This window comes from Caenorhabditis briggsae, assembly GCF_000004555.2.
Source record: "Caenorhabditis briggsae complete genome, chrV, whole genome shotgun sequence".
NCBI classification, from domain to species: Eukaryota; Metazoa; Nematoda; class Chromadorea; order Rhabditida; family Rhabditidae; genus Caenorhabditis; species Caenorhabditis briggsae.
In genome coordinates, this window is record NC_013488.2 from 11814041 (window position 1) to 11837144 (window position 23104).

At 37.7% G+C, this 23104-nt stretch overlaps 6 protein-coding genes across 6 annotated transcripts in view; 1 reads left to right on the forward strand and 5 right to left on the reverse strand.

Annotated features, from left to right (window-relative positions):
• Window positions 1–248: 248 nt before the first annotated feature.
• Cbr-dhs-17 lies at window positions 249–4888 on the reverse strand (the record flags this gene model as incomplete). The annotated part of the gene is made up of 7 exons (XM_002636773.2): window positions 249–402; window positions 447–527; window positions 583–693; window positions 3540–3640; window positions 3904–4026; window positions 4167–4250; window positions 4751–4888. The coding sequence occupies 7 exons, from the start codon at window positions 4886–4888 to the stop codon at window positions 249–251; spliced, it is 792 nt and encodes a 263-aa protein (XP_002636819.2).
• A 6069-nt stretch (window positions 4889–10957) lies between these two features.
• On the forward strand, window positions 10958–12483 carry Cbr-cpi-2 (the record flags this gene model as incomplete). Its single annotated transcript, XM_002636771.1, has 3 exons — window positions 10958–11071; window positions 11268–11345; window positions 12241–12483. The coding sequence occupies 3 exons, from the start codon at window positions 10958–10960 to the stop codon at window positions 12481–12483; spliced, it is 435 nt and encodes a 144-aa protein (XP_002636817.1).
• CBG09262 lies at window positions 11606–11988 on the reverse strand (the record flags this gene model as incomplete). Its single annotated transcript, XM_002636772.1, has 3 exons — window positions 11606–11738; window positions 11787–11869; window positions 11920–11988. The coding sequence occupies 3 exons, from the start codon at window positions 11986–11988 to the stop codon at window positions 11606–11608; spliced, it is 285 nt and encodes a 94-aa protein (XP_002636818.1).
• A 334-nt stretch (window positions 12484–12817) lies between the features above and the next one.
• On the reverse strand, window positions 12818–13946 carry CBG09260 (the record flags this gene model as incomplete). The annotated part of the gene is made up of 4 exons (XM_002636770.1): window positions 12818–13061; window positions 13112–13627; window positions 13676–13819; window positions 13870–13946. The coding sequence occupies 4 exons, from the start codon at window positions 13944–13946 to the stop codon at window positions 12818–12820; spliced, it is 981 nt and encodes a 326-aa protein (XP_002636816.1).
• A 539-nt stretch (window positions 13947–14485) lies between these two features.
• On the reverse strand, window positions 14486–17682 carry Cbr-jamp-1 (the record flags this gene model as incomplete). Its single annotated transcript, XM_002636769.1, has 11 exons — window positions 14486–14594; window positions 14770–14860; window positions 14908–15016; window positions 15063–15222; window positions 15268–15486; window positions 15602–15904; window positions 16391–16479; window positions 16547–16696; window positions 16747–16929; window positions 17000–17120; window positions 17591–17682. 11 exons carry the CDS (start codon window positions 17680–17682, stop codon window positions 14486–14488), a joined length of 1626 nt encoding a protein of 541 aa, XP_002636815.1.
• Window positions 17683–19092: 1410 nt separating this feature from the next.
• The window catches only part of CBG09258, a gene marked incomplete at both ends in the record, with an annotated part of 5681 nt that continues 1669 nt past the window's right edge, over window positions 19093–23104 (reverse strand). Inside the window, 12 exons of the mRNA XM_045237767.1 lie at window positions 19093–19135; window positions 19179–19300; window positions 19595–19817; window positions 19863–19986; window positions 20031–20143; window positions 20188–20313; window positions 20368–20451; window positions 20549–20673; window positions 20725–20837; window positions 20885–21092; window positions 21140–21353; window positions 21408–21500. Coding sequence (XP_045094095.1) covers window positions 19093–19135; window positions 19179–19300; window positions 19595–19817; window positions 19863–19986; window positions 20031–20143; window positions 20188–20313; window positions 20368–20451; window positions 20549–20673; window positions 20725–20837; window positions 20885–21092; window positions 21140–21353; window positions 21408–21500 — 1588 coding nt within the window. The remainder of the gene's footprint in view (window positions 19136–19178; window positions 19301–19594; window positions 19818–19862; window positions 19987–20030; window positions 20144–20187; window positions 20314–20367; window positions 20452–20548; window positions 20674–20724; window positions 20838–20884; window positions 21093–21139; window positions 21354–21407; window positions 21501–23104) is intronic.

Below are 23104 nucleotides of genomic sequence, written 5' to 3' on the forward strand. Positions count from 1 at the left end.
GGCCAAAGGTCCCACAGCGACAACTACAGAAACCGAACAATATTTTTATTTTCCGGGTTTATTTTCTCGTTTTTCACTGCTTGAGTTTTTGTGTTATTGTTCCCCAAACAAAGTAGGGATTTTTTATAGTTAAAAAATTGAGAAAATCAATTCGGGAATTAAAAATATTTTTAGGTTACGGTAGTTGCCGTACTGGGACCTTCCACCACGCCCAACAGCTCCAATTTTTGTACCAGATTTATAGTCTATTAAATTGCTGACCTCATTTGTTTCCCACTTGGATCCAAATACTTTCCAGAAATCTTTTCCAAGCATGGACCTTCGATTAACTGCGCGAGATTTCCAGCTTGACGGCAAATCGATAGTGTTGACATTGAGGAAGATAATGCTGATGTTGTACGTCTGCAAAAAGATTATCTAGTTAACAAAAAATGAAGATCACTTACAATTTTCCATTGTTATTCGGCTCTTTCTCTTTTCCCAACTCGATAATGTTCACATTGACATGTTGTCGGGCGATATTCATTCTGAAATTTGAGACGGTTCGATTTCACTCTTCTCCCTCAAAAATTGTTCTTTTACCTTCGATGCAAAGCGAATGCCATCAGGTGACACATTAATTTAGATCGAGAGTACTGTAGATACTTTTCGTATTCTTTTTCAGCCATCACATCTGCCCAATCCAATGATGGCCTGTAAAATAGAGGAAATAAATTAGATTAGAAAAAGAGAAATCGCTCTTTTTTGTTTTTGTGTCGGAAACCAAAGCTTCCGATTACGGAAATTACATCACAAAATGGGAGAGAGGCGGTTTGTGATGAGCACATGACTTTGGAAGGGTTCTGGGAATGGAAGAACGTTAATTAGGAACCAAAAAATAATGGAATCTGTATGAATTCAGATGACGTCGGTGTTTAAATAATTTCAGAAAAGATCTCATTTTAAAAAGTTTGCTATAAGATAACCCCTTACCGTATTTCCTTTAATAAAAGCCCACCCACACCTCCAACTTTGAGCTCAATTATCTCAATTCGTGTGAAAGATATCAAAAAGTCAATTGATAAAAAGTTTATCTTAACATCGCCAATATTTTGACAAAAGACAAGCTTTTGATTACTCTCACCGGAATCGAGATAATTGACATCAAAGTTGAGGGTTTGAGTGGGCTTCTATTATTAGGTTGGCACGCATGACTCCGAACACTGTTTTGCTTACTTATAACTTGAAGCAACCGAACGTTTTTTTATGTGTTTATGTTCATTTGAAAGAGCGTTTCATTACGAGTTGTTTGATATATTATTTGCGCGGATTTAATCAATGGATATCAGAAGAAAATGTTTTTGAAATAATCAACCCAAAATTACTGATGCACGCCTGTTTATGGTACGACTTCAAACATCACAAGAACCTGCCCGCACACTGTCGAAAGTTTTCGGTGACGAAGGACTATTTTAGACACAGGTCTATGAATGGCCTATTCAAAACCTATTCAAAACCAGTGATGAAAGTCTTGAGGACCACAGGAGTGGAGTTTCTCATCAAATTGTTGATCCCGATGTGCTAAAGCATACCACTGGATCGGAACCGGGTCAAACAACTTGCGAACTTGCTCAGCAGTTTGGATGGTCTCATAACACAATTATATATTTTTTGAACGCAGTTGGCAAAACAAACCGCTGTGGAAAATGCACGCCACACGAACTTACCAATACCAACAAAGCGACAAAGGTGGCAATGGCAGGGATTCTTCTCCGCCGGAAAATCAGGGTTTCTCCGCCGGAAAATCATGGTTTCTCCGCCAGAAAATCAGGGTTTTTTGACTAAACTGTGACTGGAGAGCAAAAATGGTTTTCTTATGGCAATACCACAAAAAATGAGAGTGGTTTGGGGGTGCCAAACATCCAAGCTGACCCCGAAACCAGATTTTCATGTAAAACGGCGATGCTTTGTTCTTGGTGTAACAGGAAAGGTCCTGTAACTTTTGGGCTTCTGGATTCTTGTCAGAAAGTCCCAGAAGATCTTGCTCTACACCAGGTTGGCCATGTTGTTAAAGCACTTCGTCGAAAAGGAGTTGATACGACGTCTGCAAAGTTGCTTCGGGACAACGCCCGCTCCCATGATGCAAAGATCACATCGCAGAAAATCGAAGAGCTGGGCTGGGAAGTTCTTTCTTACGCGCCAGATAGACCTGATAGAGCTCTATAAGATTATCATTTCTTTAGCTCAATGTAGCACTTTGTGGCGGAGAAGTACTCCAAAAACAATGACAAGATCAAAAAATGGGTAGGCGAGTATTTCGCATCGCAGCCAGCGCAGTTCTTCCACAGAGGCATCCATTCTATGCGTGAACGTTTACATGAAGTTGATGATAATAATGGTGAATACATTTTAGATGGAGGTTATAAGGTTTCGAATTTACAATGAATTGTTTTTGTACAAAAAAGTTCGGAGTCATGTGTGCCAACCTAATAGAAGAAATACGGCAACCATCTAAACAGAAGGTTGCATTTGTTTTATTTAAATTTAAAAAAGTTTGCCTTTATTTTCGAATGGTCCTTTTTTTTATTAGACAGCCGAAAAACATGCATGTTATTGGTGCTCTTTCAGATTTTTAAATACCGTAAGCACTCTTAGAACGTTACCCGTACCGTCCACTTTGAGCTCATATATCTCATTTCCTGTAAAAGGTATGAAAAATGAATTAACTGGCGAAATATTTTTAACATTATGGTGAACATTTTGTCAGTTGACAACTTTTCGATACCTTTTACGAAAAGTTAGATACCTGGGGCTCGAAATTGACGGTTTGGGAGCAGTCAATTAAAGTGTTTACGGTATTCCTAGTACTCTTTCAAATTTTAAAATACTTTACATCGTTATACCCCACAGATCTCTGAATCTGCACAAAATTCGGAAGCTCTGATGTCTACTCAGATCAAAAAATTTCATGAATTGCCTTCTCTCCTTGAATCTCTGAAACTTCTCTTCTTTTCTTTTCCTTCTTTCATTTTTCCCCCACTCTTCTATTCTTTTGGTTGATGTGTTCCCCACCCCAAGGGAAATATCGGATGCAATTTTAAAAATTGACCCCCGAAAATGCTCTTTCCTTCTTCTTATTTCTTTGTTCTTTTCGTCAGCCAATCTCAATCTCACTGCTTTCAAAACACAAACACATATCCACAGAAACCCAGACTTTCCGATTTCCATACAACAAAATGTGTCATTTTCACAGGAACCTAGGGGCAACAAAATAGGGAATGCTCAATTACATTGTCTTGAGAAATGTCATGTCAGTCCGCGATTTCCGAACATGGTGTTTTTTCCAGAAAAGACAAATTTTTTGAAAAAAAAAACACATTTTCAGAGCGAGTTTAAAACGGAAACTTTTCAGACAGAAAAACAGAAAAACACCAAAAAAATGGTCAAAGATCGGATTGAGGATTCTGTTTTTCGGGTTACGGTAGGTATCCGGGGACAAAGAGATATTTATCATAACGGATGTTGGAACACAGACAATTTTTATTTCAAGGATCACTTACCATGTATGGAGCACACTTCCAACCACAATCACATTGGATCGGTTGTGGCTAAGAACCGGTAGAAGAAGGTTGCAAAGAAGGTAATGAGCAAGATAGTTGACCTAAAAAGATTACCTATAACAGACGTGCCCCAATACAGTTTTTCTGATAAACTATTTATCAGTTCACAACTTTTTAATACCTTTCATAGGAACCGAGAAAAAACGGCGCAAATGTTGAAAGTATGTAGACCTTTACATGTTTTAGATTTTTTTTAAAGATTTATTTATATGTTTTTTTTAGATTTATTTATTTTTTTTTAGATTTTATTTAATGTTTGACAGTACTAGGTTTCGAAATATTTGTATCCGTTTTGATAGCTAACCTGGAAAGTAGACTCCATTCCATCTTTGGTTTCCAATCTTCTCGGATACAGTACTCCCGCATTGCACAGCAATACATTAAGTTCTGGGAATCGACGTTCGACCTCTTCAGCAATGATGGCGACCTTCAACACGAGACTTTTCTGGTCAAAACATGTTTTTTTCAGCTTTTCCCAAGTTTTCAGTAAACACTATTTTATGATGAATCGGGACAGAGACAAACACGAATTCTACCAGAGAACCAATTCATTCTTGAATCTCTTACCTCCTTGAGAACTGCAAAATCTCCAGCCACATAATCAATGTTGGTACCATTTCCATTCTCCTTACCAATCCATTCTTTGGTCGCCTGAAAATGAAAAGAGTATAGGGTAGACATGGAATTTCATTAATATTTATGAGAGAACATCTTCGAGAATCAAGCTTGTTTTGGGAGGAGCAAGCTCCCAAGAAACTGGTCAACATGAGACTCGAGAGCTAAAAGAGGAAGCGGTTTTTCTTGATGAAATAACATACCTACCGTAAACACTCTAATAAAACGCCTATTTAACATTTAACTTTGAGCATATTTATCCCGGTTCATGTTTAAGATATAGAAAAGTGACAAACCGACAAAATATATTTGAAATTATTATAAACATTTTGTCAGTTGACAACTGTTTCATATCTTTCACAAGAACCGAGATAAATTGGCTCAAAGTTGACTGCTTGGGAGGTAGTCTATTAGCAGACGGTAATTGTTATGAATTTCGCAACCTATAGGTGAAGCTCTTCTGAGATAAATATCTGAACTCAAGAAAAGAAGATACGATTTCAAAAATTTCGAAAAAAATAGCCCTCTACACTCACAATACATTTCTCTTCGGTTCTTCCGTGAATAATCACAAAATTATCTGGATGAGCAGCCAGGTCCAACGCCGTTTGTTTCCCGATTCCATCAGTTGCTCCGGTTATAAGGATTGTCCGTTTGTAAACACTGGTGGTCATTTTTCACAAGTTCGACCTGCAAAAAGATTAATGGAACTTTGTGTTTTAATAAAATGTGCCTGAGAAAAAAGTGAGTTAACACATGGTCGAAGCACCCACACAGTTGTTGTGATGCAGCATGTGTGTGTGGTCTTGAAAAAAGAAAACAGAGGATCGAAATGCCAAGGAGCCAGGGAGCGGAAGAAGAGAAAGCGATGGGCAAGGGGAGCTGGCGACCACGCCCATTTTTCGAACATTTTTGAAGCCGGAGAGCAACAAAAGAAAAGATGAGCGACACGGAAAATAAGAAGAAGAAGAGTAGAGGAATAGAAAGGAACGGAAATGGTGGTGATGGGAAAGAAGAAGCAGAAGAAGCAGATGGAAGAGAAAGAGGGACACAGGAAGTGAAGAAGATGGACATTTGGAAACATGAAAAACGAGAGATCCGGGAACCAACTGACTCTGGGGTTAACACATAAACAATCTTCAAACATTTTTAAGTGCACGTCATGTTTCTTTTTCTTGGCAAGATCGACTTCTGAATTGTTTGGAGTTCCTAAATAACCTGCCGTGAAACCCATATTTGCGACCGGTCTTTTGCCGGGCCTTCGCGGGATCTGCCATAGCTTCTTTTAGAATCAATATTTTAGACCAACCAAATTAGATATGATAGAACTCGACAAGTACTACAAAACGATACTATTTGAAAAACTGTGTTTTGTCTATGAACGAAATTACATACAAAAAACAGAGTCACGGCACGGTCCGGGCCGATGCGACAAGACCCACCCACTGTATGACTTGTAACTTTGTTCATAGACAAAACACAGTTTTTCAAAAATTGTCATTTTGTAGAACTCGCCGAGTTCTATTATATCTGATTTAGTTGGCCTAAAAATATTGTCTCTGAAAGAAACTATGGCGAGGCCCGCGAAGGGCCCGTCAAAAGCCCGGTCGCAGGTATGGTGAAACCTGGAAGAGGAGGCCCCCTGAGTTTTAACCTTGAATTTAAACCTTTATTATATAGTTTTAACCTTTATCCCGGCTCCTGTCAAATTTATAAAAAAGGTCGAAATTGACAAAAAGGTGGAAATCGACAAAAATGGTATCTTGCACAAAAATCGAAATAATTGAGCTATACATATTCAATTACTTTCGACTCCTGCGAGAGATATCAAAATTTTGGCAAATGGCAAGGTATTTATCATAATACACCAACATTTTATCAGTTGACATACTTTTGATATCTTTCACAGCAACTGAGATAATTGGGCTCAAACTTGAACTTTTGGACGGATATTGGCCAGGTTCTGGTCGATACTGCTCAAAAACGACTGTATAACAAGCCATGGTCAGATTTTGGTCGGAAGTTGAAAGTTAAAATACTACTAGGTTGGAGCCTTGCCATAAGTTTGTTGGAGTTTGGTTCGTTTTATCCGGAATCTGACCATTACCCGACTAGAAGGTGCCGGCAACGCCCGAGCTACTAAAATTTAGCATTTTCATAGTAATCCGAAATTTGGGCAGCCAAAAAATATTGTAGCTTCTACTTCAAGATGATGGGCAAAAACTAGTTCTAACATGTGTGCTTTGTATCCAACTAGGAAGGTTTTGCAACACAGAAGCAGACGTAATAACTATTCGTTCTTGAAAAGAAATGGTTCCTGACACAGCAATTTTCTCAGTTGGAAATACGACCAGCCTCCACATGTGACTTGTTGCTCTTATACACAAATGTTTGACTTCCGGAAGCAAGGCTTCCGACTTCCAACCGACCGAAAATTGATGTCATTGCAAATGACTTGAATTCAGAAGGTGGATAAAAAATAAGAAAAATATTGAAGAATACGTAACTTCGTATAGTCAACCTTCCGGGGGTGGACCGTTTCAAAGCAGTGGTTTCCTATGGCTTGAATTACAGCCAAACAATACACGAAACACATCAAAAAGGACGTTTTCTTCGTGAGCTTTTCTGGCTTAAAAACCAATTCCATTTCCCCATTGACCTAGGAAAAAAAGAAAAAAAATCAAAGAAAAAGTGCCCGTTTCTGGGATTCAAGGACGAATTCAAAGAAGAAGATGGAAAAACAGAGAGGGGGCACATGAAAAAATGAATTAATGGGAGCAAAAGAAGAAGAAAAAGGGAGCCGCGAGGCCAATTGGAAGACGAAAAAAACCACGAAAGATGGAAGAAAGAAGAAGGTTCTTTGTCTTTTTCCTCTAGAGCTATTTCTGGTATTGATGGTAGAACAAAAAAGAACGAATGAGACCAAATGGAATGTTGAAAGAATAAGAGTGGATGAAGAATGACTTTTCGGCACAATTGGGAATATGAACAACCGATCAAAGACTTTCTTTTACATGAAAAGTTTCTTTGTTTGTTTTAGATCAGAAGATGGCTTTTAAGAAAAACAATGTGGGCTGAAAAAGCTTAAAATTACTTTCTGGTTGAGAAAGTTCCATTATTTATGCTGTAAAGTTTAGCTAAATTTGGTTCGGTAATGGGAAAGATCGTTTAGAACCTCTTTTGTAATTCGCAACTCCTCTATAACTTTTTTAAGGTAAAAAATAACAAAAATGTCAAATGTTGTGAAATATCAAATTCCGGACTCCGAAAAAATATTTTCAAACTTTGGTTACCTTAAAACGTAATAGAAGGACCCTCACACTGACCAGTTTGAGCTCTATTATCTTGGCTCCTATGCAAGATATCAAAAATGTGTCAACTGATAAAACGTTTATGGTATCATTATGAACAATTTGTGAGTAGACAACTTTTGCATATTTATGACAGGAACCGAGATAAATTAGCTCAAAACCGAAAATTAAGAGGTCCTTCTTTTACAAGTTTTACGGTAAGTTTGGTTTGGTAATGGGAAGGGAAGAAACGCCCTTATAACAGCTTTCTTATAGGATTTTTTGGTATACAGTTGTATCCTCTTTACAGTAAGCCATTAAACTTACTAGTTAGTTAGAAATTCATGAGAATTTCGGTTTATACATTCATGTCGTTTATCATGTCATCCTCATAAAAATTTCTAGAAACTTCAAGTATTAAGATCTTCAAAAAAAGGCATCTGATCTCTTTGAAAATTTAGAAAACAAACAAAACAGAATAACGAAATAGCAAAAAAGGCACAGACATCGCAGGGGACCCTAAATAAACGAAATTCGAGAAGCTAGGCGGCATAAAAATTGCCCAAAAAAGTGAAAAAATGCCATTTATAGAAAAGAAGAAAAAATGCATTTTATCCTTTCTCTTGCCAAAACAGAGACATAAATGTTGTGTATTTAGGAAGAAAAAAGGATAGAGACTCGAGAAAATGCAGTTGTTGGCACTCGGCCAAATGACTCTTTTTTCTTGAGTCTTTTTGTCGCATACACACCAGATTTGGTCATGGGTTAGTTGAAAAAATGAAGGGAAAAGAGATGAAAAAAGAGTACAGAGAGAGTTCGAAAGCGACAAGTGTCACTGGGGAGTTGTCCCTTCCGGAACCAAAAACACGGATGAAAATTGAAGAGGAGATGAAAAAAAAGGAGAAAAAAAAGAGTTGGACTTTTTGAAATATAAACAGGACACTTTCAAAGATGTGTTTGTGTTTTGGAAAAAATGGGTTGAAGAGTTTATCTTTGGAGAGAGCAACAAAAATTGGCGGAAGAGGGTTGAAATATCCGGCTCTTTCAGGGAAGAACGGTCCCAAAGCGGGACCGTCGGTCCCATCATCGGACCACCGTTCCCAAGAATTGCGACAACGGTCCCATTGTTTCGACAAGGGTCCCATTGTTCCGATAACGGTCCCAACGTTCCGACAACGGTCCCAAGGGTACGACAACGGTCCCAAGGGTACGACAACGGTCCCAAGGGTACGACAACGGTCCCAGCCAGGCTTAATCTGAAAACCCAATTCCTGAAATACAGAAAAAAACCGAATGGTCTTTTAAAAATCCAGTGGAAAATTTAACATTTTACTTATACTTGGGAATTTCAGTAATTTTTTTGACAGGAACTTTTCATTTACGTTTTTTGTATTGTAAGCTTTGGCCAAAACGTTTTTTGTCCGGCACTGTCGTGAACAAGGCGTTTCAGCCTAAGCCTATAATTATAAACCAAATACACTCTGAAAAAACTCCAGTAAAAAAGTTCTGGAATTCTCAATTATCAGCAAAATGTTCGTTTATGTTGCTGAAATGTGTTTCTTAGTTGAAACAAAAAAATTCCGATGTTTCCAATAGGGTTTCCAGGTTAAGCCTGGTTGGGACCGTTGTCGTACCCTTGGGACCGTTGTCGGAACGTTGGGACCGTTGTCGTAACAATGGGACCGTTGTCGAAACAATGGGATCGTTGTCGCAATTCGTTGGGACCGGCGGTAGGATGATGGGACCGGCGGTCCGATGATGGGACCGAAGGTCCCGCTTTGGGACCGTTCGTCCCGGAAAGAGCCAAAAATCCTTCAGTAGTTTTGTTGATCAAAAGTACAAAATCCGTTCGTTAATCGATGTCCAAAAGTTGTTTCTGTTTTCCAGACGCAATATCATATTTCAAGCATACATTCTTTTTGAGATCCCCCATAGATCCAAATTCAAAACTGATATACCCTAAAACCTGTAATAGAACGGCCCCCGTTTTGTTGAGCCCGATTATCTTAGTTCCTATAAGAGATATCAAAAAAGTGTCAATTGATAAAATATTTGTGATATTATGATGAACAATTTATCAGCTGAAAACTTTTTAATATCTTCAACAGGAGCCGAAAGAAATTGGCTCAAAGTTAAAAGTTAGGAGAGGCCATTCTATTACAGGTTTTACGCTAATTATAGGAACTCTGAAAGAAGGTCGTATTTTTAAAAACGTATTTTTAACGAAAACCGTTGATCGTATTTTACCGATTGATACCATTTCTCAAATCTCATATGTCTAAAAAGGTAGAGCTTCACCAAGCGGCATAATATTTGTGGAACATCACTGAATCCAAGATGCGCTATCAATTAAAGTGATAATCAGAGTGATTCGAAAAGTCAGCCTGATCATCGAACAAATCTGTTATGATCAGTGTTCACATCAATCGATCCATTCTACATCAGCTGCTCCATGTCTCTCTCCCATGCTTTGAAGTTTCAATCTGGGCAGTTTTCATCTACTATTAGAACATTCTAGTTTTCGACTGTTCGCTTGTAATTTTTCGTTTGAAGTTGGTCCGGGTTCTGCTTTTGAACGGATATTGGTCAGGTTCTTGTCCGAACTTGCCGAAAGAACGGATGTACAGCGGGTCATGGTCGGATTTTATTGAAAGAAGATGAAAGTATGAAATACTACTAGGTCGGAACCGTAACATACGTTTGCTGTAATTTGATCGGCTTTAGTAGTGATCTAACCAACCTTTGACTAGAAATCTAACCAACCTCCGACTAGAAGGTGTCGGCTACGCCCGAGTTCTGAGTGTTTTGTTGAGTTTGTTTTGTTGAGTTTTTTTTCTCTTTAGTTACCATGGGAAAATATTTTTCAAACTCGCGCCAATTAGAGCCGCCAGGTGTGTCTACGGACGATGGATTTTATCTCACGACAATGCACATCTCACTTTTTTGTGAATATAATCTAGAACTTCTTCTTAAACTTAAGAAAAAGTGATAACAGGGTCACTTTCGAAAAATATTTACATTTCAATCGATCTATGCCCCTCACCCAAATTGTTATTTCGAAATATTCCAATTGATAAAAAAATGAATCAGTTCAACAGCTTATTATTTAGCTCTTTGCTCAGCTGGCATTTCTCGTTTTCACACATTTCACAGCTCTTTACACTCCCATTGTATCTTGATTCCCAAATTAGAATCAAAATTAAAATCGTTTGAAATTGTTCGTTCTTTCGTGTTTCTTTATTGCTTAGCCTTTTTTCGATAAGCAATGAAATTCGCAATGTTTGTTTATCTAAAACTTGTTTTTGTGATCTCTTACTGTTCATTTAGCATCACGAGTCTCCATTTTTCCTCAGTGTCTCTTCTCCCCCTGACTCACGACAAACAAAATAGTGCATACTTTAGAGAGACGCTGACACACAACCACAGCGCAAGAATCGATAAACAAAACAGACCATGAAAGCCATTCTCGTCGTCGCCTTCATTGTCAGTTACATTTCAGTTACTGTGAACGCAAGCACGATGGTTGGTGGATTCACTGAGCAAGATGCCTCCAAGAAGGAATATCATGTAAGATTTTATCTCCTTTCCTTTTTATTACACATCTTTTCGAGAAGTAAATGAAGCTTTTATCTAGGAGGTTTAATTCTGATAGTTTTCGAATTTCTGAATAACTTTTTTTCGAAAGTAATTATATTGCTCATAAGAAAGCTCATAAATGTGCAACAACTATTGATGAACGCCAATACGTCTTTTCTTTTTGTAGGAGCAAGCTTGGAAGGCCGTGAAGGGCATCAACGATCAAGCATCTAACAATGGACCTTACTACTATGTTCCGATCAAGGTTTGTGTTTTCCAAGATTCTTTATGCTTTCTAGAAGTCGTTCATATTGTGCGACAAGTCGATTTGGAAGACCCGCCTTTGGGAAAATTTTTTATAAAAATTCAAATTTCGAAAAAAAAATCTGTTGAATTTCAATCTCCGGTCCAGCCAAAATTCAGCATGTATGCTGTACGCAGCTTTATATACTGTAGACTAAATATTCGAATTTCCCTTAAATATCAAACTTTATTAAAAAAAACACATGTATGTAAGTTGCTAAGTTATTTCCCTTTGGTAGTGGTAGTTGGAGCAGCAGTAGTGCTTGCGACGTCATGATTATTGAGAATGATGATAAGAATAGAACCGGCAAGAAGTGCTCCCCAAATTGCCCAGAACAAACCGATCGCGGTGAATCTAAAAGTTCAGAATTCAGAAAAAAAAACTATATATGAACCAGAATACCTAGCAATACGCCACTTCGGTTCTTCTCTCTTCTCATTCAGCTGCTCAAGAGTGTAACCGATTTGTGGTAGCTCATCAACTTCCTTAAAATTTAATGGATTTATTTTTGAAATACGTTGTTGAAATTCTTTACTTTTCTTTGCCTTGTACCAGAATCATCTGTACTGAGAGTATAGGAAGACACTGAAGATTCGGTTGCCATTTTTAGCTGAAAAGTTAGAAGAGAGAAGGAGAGTTAAGAATGAAAATCATTCCAATTGTGATAGCATCGATTGATCAAAAAACTAGATAAGGGTGAGAGCAAACAGTGTATCGCAAAAGAGGACAAAATGTTTTGATCGGAATTCGGGAGACTGGAACGACGAAAAGAGGATTACAAGGCCAACAGAGAGCGCGATTCGGCGAAGCATAACGTGTTTTGTTAAAAAAAATAATTTGAAAACTTCATTTTCAGGTCACCAAGGCTCAAACCCAGGTGGTTGCTGGACTCAACACCAAGCTCGAGGTTCTCGTCGGAGAGTCGTCGTGCAAGAAGGGCGACATGCAGCCACACGAGCTCACTTCGTCGAACTGCAACGTCAAGGACGGAGGAAGCCGTGCCATATACCAGGTCACCATCTGGGAGAAGCCATGGGAGAATTTCGAGCAATTCACCGTCGAGAAAGTCCGTGATGTCTCTGCTGATGAGCAGATATAAATGTCTTCTAAGAAGATGTAACAATTCCATAACAACTCCTAACGATGTCTAATTTTTGTATTTTTGTACCTGTCGCATTCGCCTTTTTTCACATTCGAGTTGTACATAAATTCATTCATGCGCATTTTTGACATACTTTTTAATGGAATAGGAGAATCATTAGGAAAAACAGAAATTGCATTCTTGAGGATTTTGAAAAGATCACATATAACAAGAGAGGATTTTCAATTAAGATCACAATGAATGAAGAAAAACACAGATGACATGTACAAGAAATTCAAAACTGAATGACTAGTATTTAGATTTAAAAAAATTAGTTTTATCCCAGTGCTTTTTAAGCTATTTTTAATACATTGTATTTCTTTCGGTCGTTAGTATCGTAACCATGGGTGATGTCTAGAAACTCAGCCCACCAAATGGGAATCGGTATAGTAGCCATGTGGAATAAGGAATGGGAATCGAATATCCAGAAGACTGGAATAAAGTCTAAAATTTCTAGCGCAGCCGATAGATTGGCCCAAATAATAATTCGAATGAGAAGAATGTCGGATTCTTCGAGTTTTCCCAAACGTCGGTATCTGAAAATAACGGACAATTGGATAAAAATCTGGAATAGTTTCAAACAAACCTGAACCAAATGTAGTGAATGTACAAAGCACATGTGATTATGGTATAGACAATACACGTCAGCATGTTGTATCCATAGTCGAAGTGAACAGTCATATCCCTGATATGCTTCAAGTAGAACACACCGCATAGAATCTTCAAAACTGTTAGAATCCTTGTTCTTCCTCCGAAGTAAGGGAGTAATGCTCGAGAAGTGAACACTAGAGAGACATATAGACCTCCTGCGACAAATGTATAAGCTCCGAAATAATCCATACTTTCTGTTAAATCACAGTCCGATAAATGGAATACTGACGATGAGATCCATGCGAACAACCCGACGCATGCGTACGAGATCCACGTGGTTTTCATCAGCAGCTCGGACATCTTCAGAAATCGTTTAAGCATTTTATAGACGGTGTATAGATTCAGAAGCGAGAACACAACGGAGGCGGGCTCTTGTATTACGAATCCGAGTGGAAGTGGAATCGCTGCAAACGGCCATTTTCCATGAAACTGTGGAACCATTCCGAACTGTCTGAATAATAAATTAATCTGATCGAGCCGAATTTTGCTGAATTAAAACCTTTCGAATTGCTCAATCGTTTCCCACATACAATCATATCGACACCAAAAACAATCACCATGAACCCATGAAAAAGTTCCGAACGATTTTGTACAGTTGAACTTTGATATACACTTTTGTGTGCATCCCTGGTACCAGAAACTTCTGAAAATCTCTGACAACGGATTTATATCAGTTACAAATGGATTACTCACTTATCACCCTGAGAAGCTTCGATATCAATAGATAAGCAAATTATTATTAGAAACCCGACCACCCATTTGGCACCCATCTGAATCAAGAAATTATAAGTCGGATCTCGAATATGATCAAAGATATCTTTTACGAAGACGGAGTTATCGAATTACTCATCTTTACTATGTCACAAAACGATTTTTAAAAGAACAATTGTATTGTTGCGTGGAATATTAAACGGGGACCCGTTTGGTATGTGGGTGGGAAGTTGTCAAAAAGTTGAAAAATGACATTTCTTCGGAAAAAAGGAAGAAAATCGAGAACAAGATAACTGGGAGTTTTCGGGGGGCATTCTTTGGGAAAAACGACGACTGGTTGGAAATGGCAAAATTGTGATCACGAGAAACGAGCACAAAACGGGTGGAAAGATGAAGAAGAAAAGGGAAAAGAAAGACCGGGAAAAATGATTATATAAGGAAGTCAAGCTACAGAATATCAGAGACGGAGGATGATGTGTGGTGGGATGGGAGAATAATTATTTGACATGAAATGACTACAGGGTTTGATTGATATTACTAATAAGACAGAGTAAAACAGTATCACAAACTATATTATCAATCTATTAGAATCTTCGTTTTAGATGAGCCGCATTGTGGTAGCTGGATTGCTGAACGGTATCGTTATCAGGTAGAAGACCAATGGAACTGGTACCAAACAAAGAAGCGACCATCTATATTGAATATCCCTGTAAGATACTTCAGTCGGTTGCAATTGTTTGAAATTCGAATCAAAATTTCACCCAGATAATAATAATAATCATAATACTGATATAAATAAGCTATATATGAGCCTGTTAGGTCTTCCTGTAAAAAGGAATCAGAACATGGACACGAGAACCAAGGATCTAGCTTCAAACTCACAATGGGGTGATCAGTGCTACAACACCGAACGATAGCATCAACATTGTTATTGTGAGGAACACCCAATGAGTTGGAGACGTAGCTAGGCGCACTGAAACAAATTTATATTTATATCAATGTGAAAAACAATCAGTATACCTATCATCTCCTTCAGTGGTCGTTTTCCTTCCAATGCTAGATGGAAGCACATCGCCCAGAGAGAACCGATCAGAAGAATATACGGGAAGGAATAGAATATCAAGCCAGACTGAAAAATCAACAGTGTATGAGGCTTCGCCCGATATAAAACTTACTAAAACGGAATGAATCATGACTAGAAGAGGCACCGAAACTATCGCGAGATAGTACGGTTTTGCGTTATATGCCTTGTAGAGCATGGCACAGTAAAGTATTGAGCGGAGTGTGAATATCGCACCCATCAATATCATATGGTGCACGAACGTGATTGAATATCTGAAACATTGTTGTCTGAAAGTTTAAACCGATTTAAATACTCACAATGGGAACACAACTTCATAAGTACATCTCATTGTTTTAGTGTAGCCTATTTTTGGATTATAGCACGCTGGATACCATTCTTTCAATCCAGTTTTCTCGCACCCGTTGAGAAAGAAAGAGAATCGTGGAGGGTAGATGAGCACGGATATAACACAGGCGATGACGTTCTCCAGAATGACGCACAGGTACTCCGAGACTTCGTAGTACCGTGTTCGACAGCTATAACAACTTTTTAGATATTTCGATCTAGATTTTGGTGCATATCTAATTGATTTTCGAATTGAACCGATCAGATTTTGAAAGGCACATGTTTCAATACAATATAAAAACTCACTATTTTCTGGCGACTCTAATAAATTGCATATGGAGGAGTAAGGGAAGGAGGGCAATGAACAAGAGGTACATCCAATCATAAGCTTGAAGCGGCGTCTCGCACGGTACACAGATCGATGTGGCGTTACTACGGTAACCAAATGAACACGCTCCACATTGTGATAGCGATGACGTCGACGTCGCTTCTTCAGAATAGTTTGTGGAGATGAAACTTCGACCGCAGAACCCGAGACATGCTGGCTGTGTGGTGGACGCGTGGCCAGACAACATTGACATGGCGACGCTGACATTACCACATACTAAACTGAAAATTGTTACAATTCAGACTGATAGACAGATTGAAGAGTCTATGATAACAATAACAGGAAGATAAAGAGAGATATGATAATTGGAAAGAGACCATTCGTGAAAAAAAAACAAAAAATCTGAACACTCAAAAGAAACCGTTTATCAATAAAATAAGGCAATATGAAGGGAGAATCACCAGTGAGATACCAATACCAGTAAAAAGCTAACAGCAATTATTGAGTACACAATCTATACAATAGAAATTACAAAGATGGAAAAATATTACAATTATCATTTCCTTTTCCGAAGTTCTAAATTTTCTTTTGGAATTTCTTTTTTGACTTCTTCTTTAAGTTCTTCCTTAACTTTTTTATCTGCTTGTTTGGTTTTTACAATTGCCATTTTATTTTTTTCAATCGCAGCTTTTTGTCTAGCTCTGTATTCCAGATATCCAATTTTCAAAACGATGAGAAAAACACCGAAAACTGAAAAAGAGGCGAACATTGCGGTGTAAGACATCACGGGCCAGTAGTAAATCAGATGTCGAATCAAACCAAAACGAGCAGTGACAGTCAGCTCCGCTTCTTCGATCTGAAAAATTTCAATTTTCGCCAAATCGTTCTGCGCATTTTCTACTGCATTATCGATAAAAACTTACGTTGGCAAATTTATCTTGAACTGTGAAGATCAACTTGGTCGATGGAGAACCTAATTGTTCCAAATAGTTCTCGCTCATGGAGATGGTCAATGTGCTATAATCATAGAGATATCCAAGAATGTACAAAGGAAATAGGAAGACTTGTGATGCCTGGAAATCATTAATAATTTTGTTCAAAAAAGCTTTGAAAGGAGACTAACCTTCGTTATGAGACCTGGTTCTTTCACATAAGCCGATTTTGTATATTGCTGTACAACTTTTCCATTTTCTTCAGTTATTGAAATCACACTTTGAAAGAATCCTAGCTTTTTCGAGCTGGCAATGTCGGCGAACTTCAGGCGAACATTTAGATAATAAGCTACGTTCGGCGAAAAGAGAGAGTTCTGAAAGTGGAGCAAATTAACAAGAGAGTGAGAGAAAGCAAAATAAGGAAACGAAGAAAAGTGAGCCGACCTTTTCGTACTCTAAAGTGGCGGAGGGAAATGAACAGACGCTGTGTAGGTCATGATCACATGTGCGAAAAACGACGTTGAGGGGATACTGATGATGAACGGACGTTGGAAGAGCAGCATATCTGAAAATTAGAGAAACGTTTAATCGATAAAACGGTGTTGAAAAAGCAAGCAAGACGAAGAAGGCGTGAGAAATTTGAGATGCAAAGAAGGGTTTGTCATACAAACAAGCCAGCAAAGCTAGACACGAATCATTATAATTGATTATTTCAATAGAGGGAATTTATAGGCCATATCGATTTTCATCGAAAATAAGTCTGCTACTTATTCTGATTGAGAAACTTTTTTTTCAGAAAAAAAAATATTTCCTATAGTTTTCTCCAGTTTTCCCTAAAGTTTCAGCCAGATTGGAACACTCTCCGAGTTTTCGCGGAGTTTTTTCCTTTTTTGCCGACTCTCTGAATAACCCCATTACGCGCATTTCCGCCCACATGATGAGAAAGGGAAAAGAATCACCATGAGAACCAGAGTTATAAGGGTTGAGGCTCGGCAGGAAACAAAAATATTGAAAGCAAAAAAAAAGAAAACGAACCGGATTAGCAGAGGCAGAAATGCCGCGATGAAGGCGACGATAGAGAGTTCCACAAGAATCGACAAAAGGCAATCTTTCCCAAACGGCCTCATCGCATAACGACGAATTGTTTCAGTTCCAGTCTGTTAACACAAGTGATAGTAAAGCATAATATATCGTGGTTAGAGGAGCCAGAGTATACTCTCATGATGGTCGATTATGATTAGAAAGCTCGACGAGAAAAGTAATTAAAGGCGAGAGGGTGAGAAGAAGAAGTGGACACGAGAACAACGCTGGGGAAAAGCAGAAGTAGAGAAGAGAGATAGATACACGAATTGTGAGAAAGGAGAGATTATGAGATGAATAGAGACGCGGAGAGAGATGTGCACACAAACACTAGCACAGGAAGGCGATGAAATAACCCCCGGACGGTACGATGGGGCGCAATTGAGAAGTGTTATAAGAGACATAGAAAACTATACGATTTCAAGGAATCTTGTTTTATTTTAGAGTACTTTTTTTGCAAAATTTCAAAAATAATAATTGCAATTTGCGCTTTGAGCAGTAATATTATCGCTGTCTGAAAAAATGAAGGTTAGAGAGTATTTTTTGCAGACTGAGTACGGTAGCGATTTCAAAGCGACGAGCCTAAATAGCACATATTAATTGGAGACGCAGACTTTTTTCTCTGCGTCTCAACCTTCATTTTTTCAGACAGCGATAAGACGTCTTCACAGAATTGAACAAAAGTGTTTTAAGCAATACAATATGTAAATCTAATAGCTATTAAGAGGAAATTGTGAAAGATAGTAAAAAATAATGGAAAATACAAAATGCGAAAAAAATGTGTCGAAATTAAAATATTTTCAAAATAGTTTTTGCAGGCCAACCATAAGATTTCTTAAAGGCACAGCTCTACAATTGAATCTTCGTTGTGGGACGCACAGAAAATTTTTACTGTTGCGCCTAGAAATTACTGTATTTAAACTTTTGCTAAAAAATCGAAAAAGATGGTCTGCAAATGAAGAAATTGCCTTGCAAATTGAAGACTTTTTCCAGATAAAATAGGAAAAACATAAATTTTCTGGAAAAATAACGAATACTCCGTCGCAGGTCATTTCAATCTAGTCACATTTTCTCAAGATTCCGTTTTCACTCAAATACACAAAAATATATTTTCATGCTCGATATTTAGTTCGTTTTCATTCAACTTCCGATACACATCATTGTTTACAAAATGTAGTTGAAATTTCCGACACCTCAGTTAATCTTTGAAACGCAATTTTCAAAGTCGCTTTCGAGTTTTTTAAAACTTCAGTACATCCAAACAGATCAGTTCAATTCAATATTTATTCAAATTCATATTCGAAACTATCTTTAAAAATCGAAAAACAAGTCTCAAGCCCGTTTAAGGAATTCCACATTTGTGTCAAGAAAGTGAAAACATGTTATATACAGGATTTTCATAATTAAAGCTTCCATATATTGTACTCCAGATCCTAGATTGCTTATGAGATAATTGGCTATGAAGTCAAGAAGTTAGGTCCATGACACATTTCGCAGAATCTGCAATATTAATCGTTAAAAACGCTCATCTTGATACTCTTACCTCTCCATATATCCAGCTAAGCATCCACTTTTCAAAGTGTCCGTTACATATGGATACGTTTTTTCAAAGTTGTATTGGTCGTCCTTGTCGTGTTTGAACAATCCCATCACATTCACAAAAAACTGAAAAATGGAAATTCTGTAAGTTAGTTTAAACTGTAAACACTGATAGAACGCCTCCGCTCACTTTTACCGTTGAGCCAATTTATCTCGGTTCCTGTAGAAGGTATAAAAAAGTACTCAACTGGCAAAATTTTTTGATATTATGATGAACATTTTGTTCGTTGATCATTTTTTGATATCTTTTACAGGAAGTGAGATATATGGGCTCAAAGTTAAAAGTGAAGGGTGGAGTTCTATTAGTGTTTACAGTTTCAACACAAATCGAAAAGCAAGTTTCCCGTTAATATGACTCACATTTTTTCTATTGTTTCGAGTGTTAAATTTCTTCGGATATGCTCTAACTCCAAAATACAAGAACTCAGTGTACGGGTCAGTTCCATTCAATACTTTTTCGTTCAAATTGTACACCGCAGTATAGTTCCTCTCTTCAATCCATGTTGTTTCCTTCATGCAGGTGTAATTGGAGAGAATATCTGATTCCATCCTCTCGTATAGTCTTGAAGCAATTGCATATGTTCTGAAAATTTTGGAACTCATGGAATTCATTTTTACAGATACTCACTGATTGTACTCCTTTTCGATATCAATCTTGTTCTCCATACAGAGACAGTATTCATCCTCGATTGGAACATGATAACATGTTCTGTTGTGTGGAATCAATGTTTGCCAGGGAGAAATTCCACGAACTGAAAAGGAAGACTAGAAGACGAGAATTCGTTTACTGATTTACCATGTTCTCTCTTCCAATCCATGAAGTTATCTCGGACTGGAACAATTGCTTGGTCTTTGGAGAGTCTTGCAAAACTGTTGATGAGATCGAAAACTTCCAAATGGGTGATCAGTCTGAACAACAAAACAAAATGTATTCGAAAACATTCTGAACCAACCTGTTCTGATTGCTTTCCAAGTGGAACATGTGATCATTGTATAGTTTCTTCAGCTTGTCAGGGATATGAGCCAAAAGAATAGGATTCCGCTCTTCGACTTTGCCAGTGTAACTGTTTCCGAATGTTCTGAAGATCGGGTTAAATTTCCATATTCGAACTTCCAGATTTTTTTTCACTCACCCTACTGGAATCCCCTCTGCCGAAACTACAACGACTAATGTTTTCTTGAATACTTCATTCAATTGGAATTGTTCGAGGACAGCACTGAAAAACAACATGTGGATCTTAATGACATCATCATTTTAGCTTCTCCCTCTCAACTACCGTATCCCTCTCCCCCCTCAAGGATCATTCACCAAACCTCAATGTGTCGTCCAGCGATTTTGACCAGATTGTGTTGTTTACGAAAATATGCGATAGATAACAATGATCTGGGTTTTGAATCGAGAACTGGGCCCATTGTTCGATAAGTCTCTGAGCGACACTCTGAAAAATTCAGCCGATTTAAAACTTCCACCTTTAATTCAGGTCTCCTACATCATCATCAGAACATGTGTCGGATTTCAAACTGTGCCCAAAGTTGGAGAGATCGTAATCAGATTGAATTCCGGAAAGGTTGGTGTTACTGAACACTTTGCAATATCTCTCATCTGAAAAATACTATATTAAAATATGTTTTTTGATATACTGTACTAACTTTTCATGTACTGTCCCACTGTGTGTTTGACTTCGTCATGCCAGAATGTTCTATTAACTAAATCCGTGATGTTATCAGAAATTTTGTTAAACATTGGGAATGAATAAAATCCAAATCTTCTGGTTGATTTGACAATCTTTGGAAACTCTCTTTGCAGTTGTGAATGTGACATGGATCTTAAATAAAGAACTGCAATCGATGGACTTGTCTGAAATTATTTAAGCTCAGGCTCAGTATTTATCAAGTTGTTATTACCGGAGTGGACTCCATGGCTTCAAATTCTTTAGATGCTTGATCTTTTTTATAATTATAGAACGACTTTCTGTAAACTCTCTTCCCATTTTGCTCACACTCCACAGCGAAGTTCGTGTAAGGTATCTCCAATGGCAGATCTGCTTCCAGTTTGATCGCTGGAGACACAAAGACATCATCGCTGTCGGAAAAGCCGCTCAGATCCGAGGCGACACAACTATAAACACTTTTCGATTAGCCATATCTTATTGTTCGAAACTTCTTGACCCACCTTATCGGCGCATCGGACTTGAATGTGATTTGAATCTTGGAATCTAGCCATTCCACTTCCACATCTTGAGATGGGCGGCATGCGAGACGGCGTCTAAAATGTTCAGCTGAATCATTTATACCAATTGTTTAAAACTAAGCATCCTATAAATCAAACAAGACAAAATATAATACCGTAAAACCTGTAATATAAGGGCACTACACTATCAAGTTTGAGCTGGTTTTTCTTGGCTTCTATGCAAGATACCAAAAATGTGTCAACTGATGAACTGTTTGTGATATTATGATGAGCAATTTATCAGTTGACAACTTTTTTATTCTTTAGACAGGAACCGAGGAAAATGGGCTCAGCTTCAAAGTTAAGGGTGGGGCTTCTATTACAGCTGGTTTTACGGTAGTTAAATGTGTCATTAATCAATTCCTATCAGTTTCCAAAAAGCTTGTTAGATTTTTTGTGATTTCTATGACAAAATGTGATTGAATGCCCTTTCAATGATGTAGGCAAAAGCGTCAGCGGCGACGAGATAAAGAATGAGGAAGAAGGTTTTTAGAGAAAATGGAGAAGATGAAAAAACTGGAAAGGATTTGTGACTGATCTAAATTGATCAAAAGTTAATGTCGTATAGAACGTAGTCATTAAATATACTCTTGTTAATGATCAAGAACTGTATCAGCTGATTAGAAAAGTTCAACTGATTGTCTAGAAATAATTAAATTAGAATCTGAAAGTGTAAATGTAGACGAGGAGGCATCATAATTCTGATTTTAAGTATCCATCATGCTTTCAGATTTCCAGAGCGTGGAATAAAAGGAGTAAGAAAATTAAGTGTCATTCAAGATTATATAACTGGGAACGAGAATAAACCTGATATTTTAAGCAAGTTAAAACATTTGCACCTAGCGAAAAAACCCGAACCCAAGTCTCCAACGCAATCCAAAACACACAAAGATAAAACTGAACGAACAAGAAGAAATGATAAGGAAGGCTATGTTAGCCGCTTTTTTATTTCCATTCTCTCCGAACGAACAACACACACATAGATCAGATAATTGTCATCCGTAGCTTGTTGTCCTTGTGACGGATAGGTTGCGACGAATATTTCAATATCTGTATCTCGTAAAAAGAGAAAAACTTGAAATAATGGAAACAAACAACCTTTCACACCGTCACACAATCCTGAATTGTTTTTATGGAGACTGCTTTGACCGTAAACACTAACAGAATGCCACCCAAACCGTTTTTGAACCCAGAAATCTCAGTGTTAGCGGAAGATATCAAAAGTGATTAACTGATTAAATGTTTATCATAATATCAAAAGTATTTTATCAATTGACACTTTTTTGGTATCTTTTACAGGAACTGAGATACATGTGCTCAAAGTTAACGACTTGGGTGGCATTCTTTGTATTAAAGCGCTTACGATAATTGGCCTATTTACTATTGAATAAACCATTAACATTCTGGAGAGGATACTAATAGGAAAGAAGTTTTAATTGTTTCATAACAAATGAGTTAGATTTAGACCAAAGAAGAGAAAAAAAAAGGTTGAGGCGAAGTGTATGCGATGTTTGTAAACAAATATCTGAAAGCCGAAACAACCAGAAACAGTTGAAACGAGTGCGACAGTAACCCGGCGGGAAAATGTTAAATTTACCTATTTTTTAGTTTTTCTCATATTTTGCCACAAATTTCGTCGA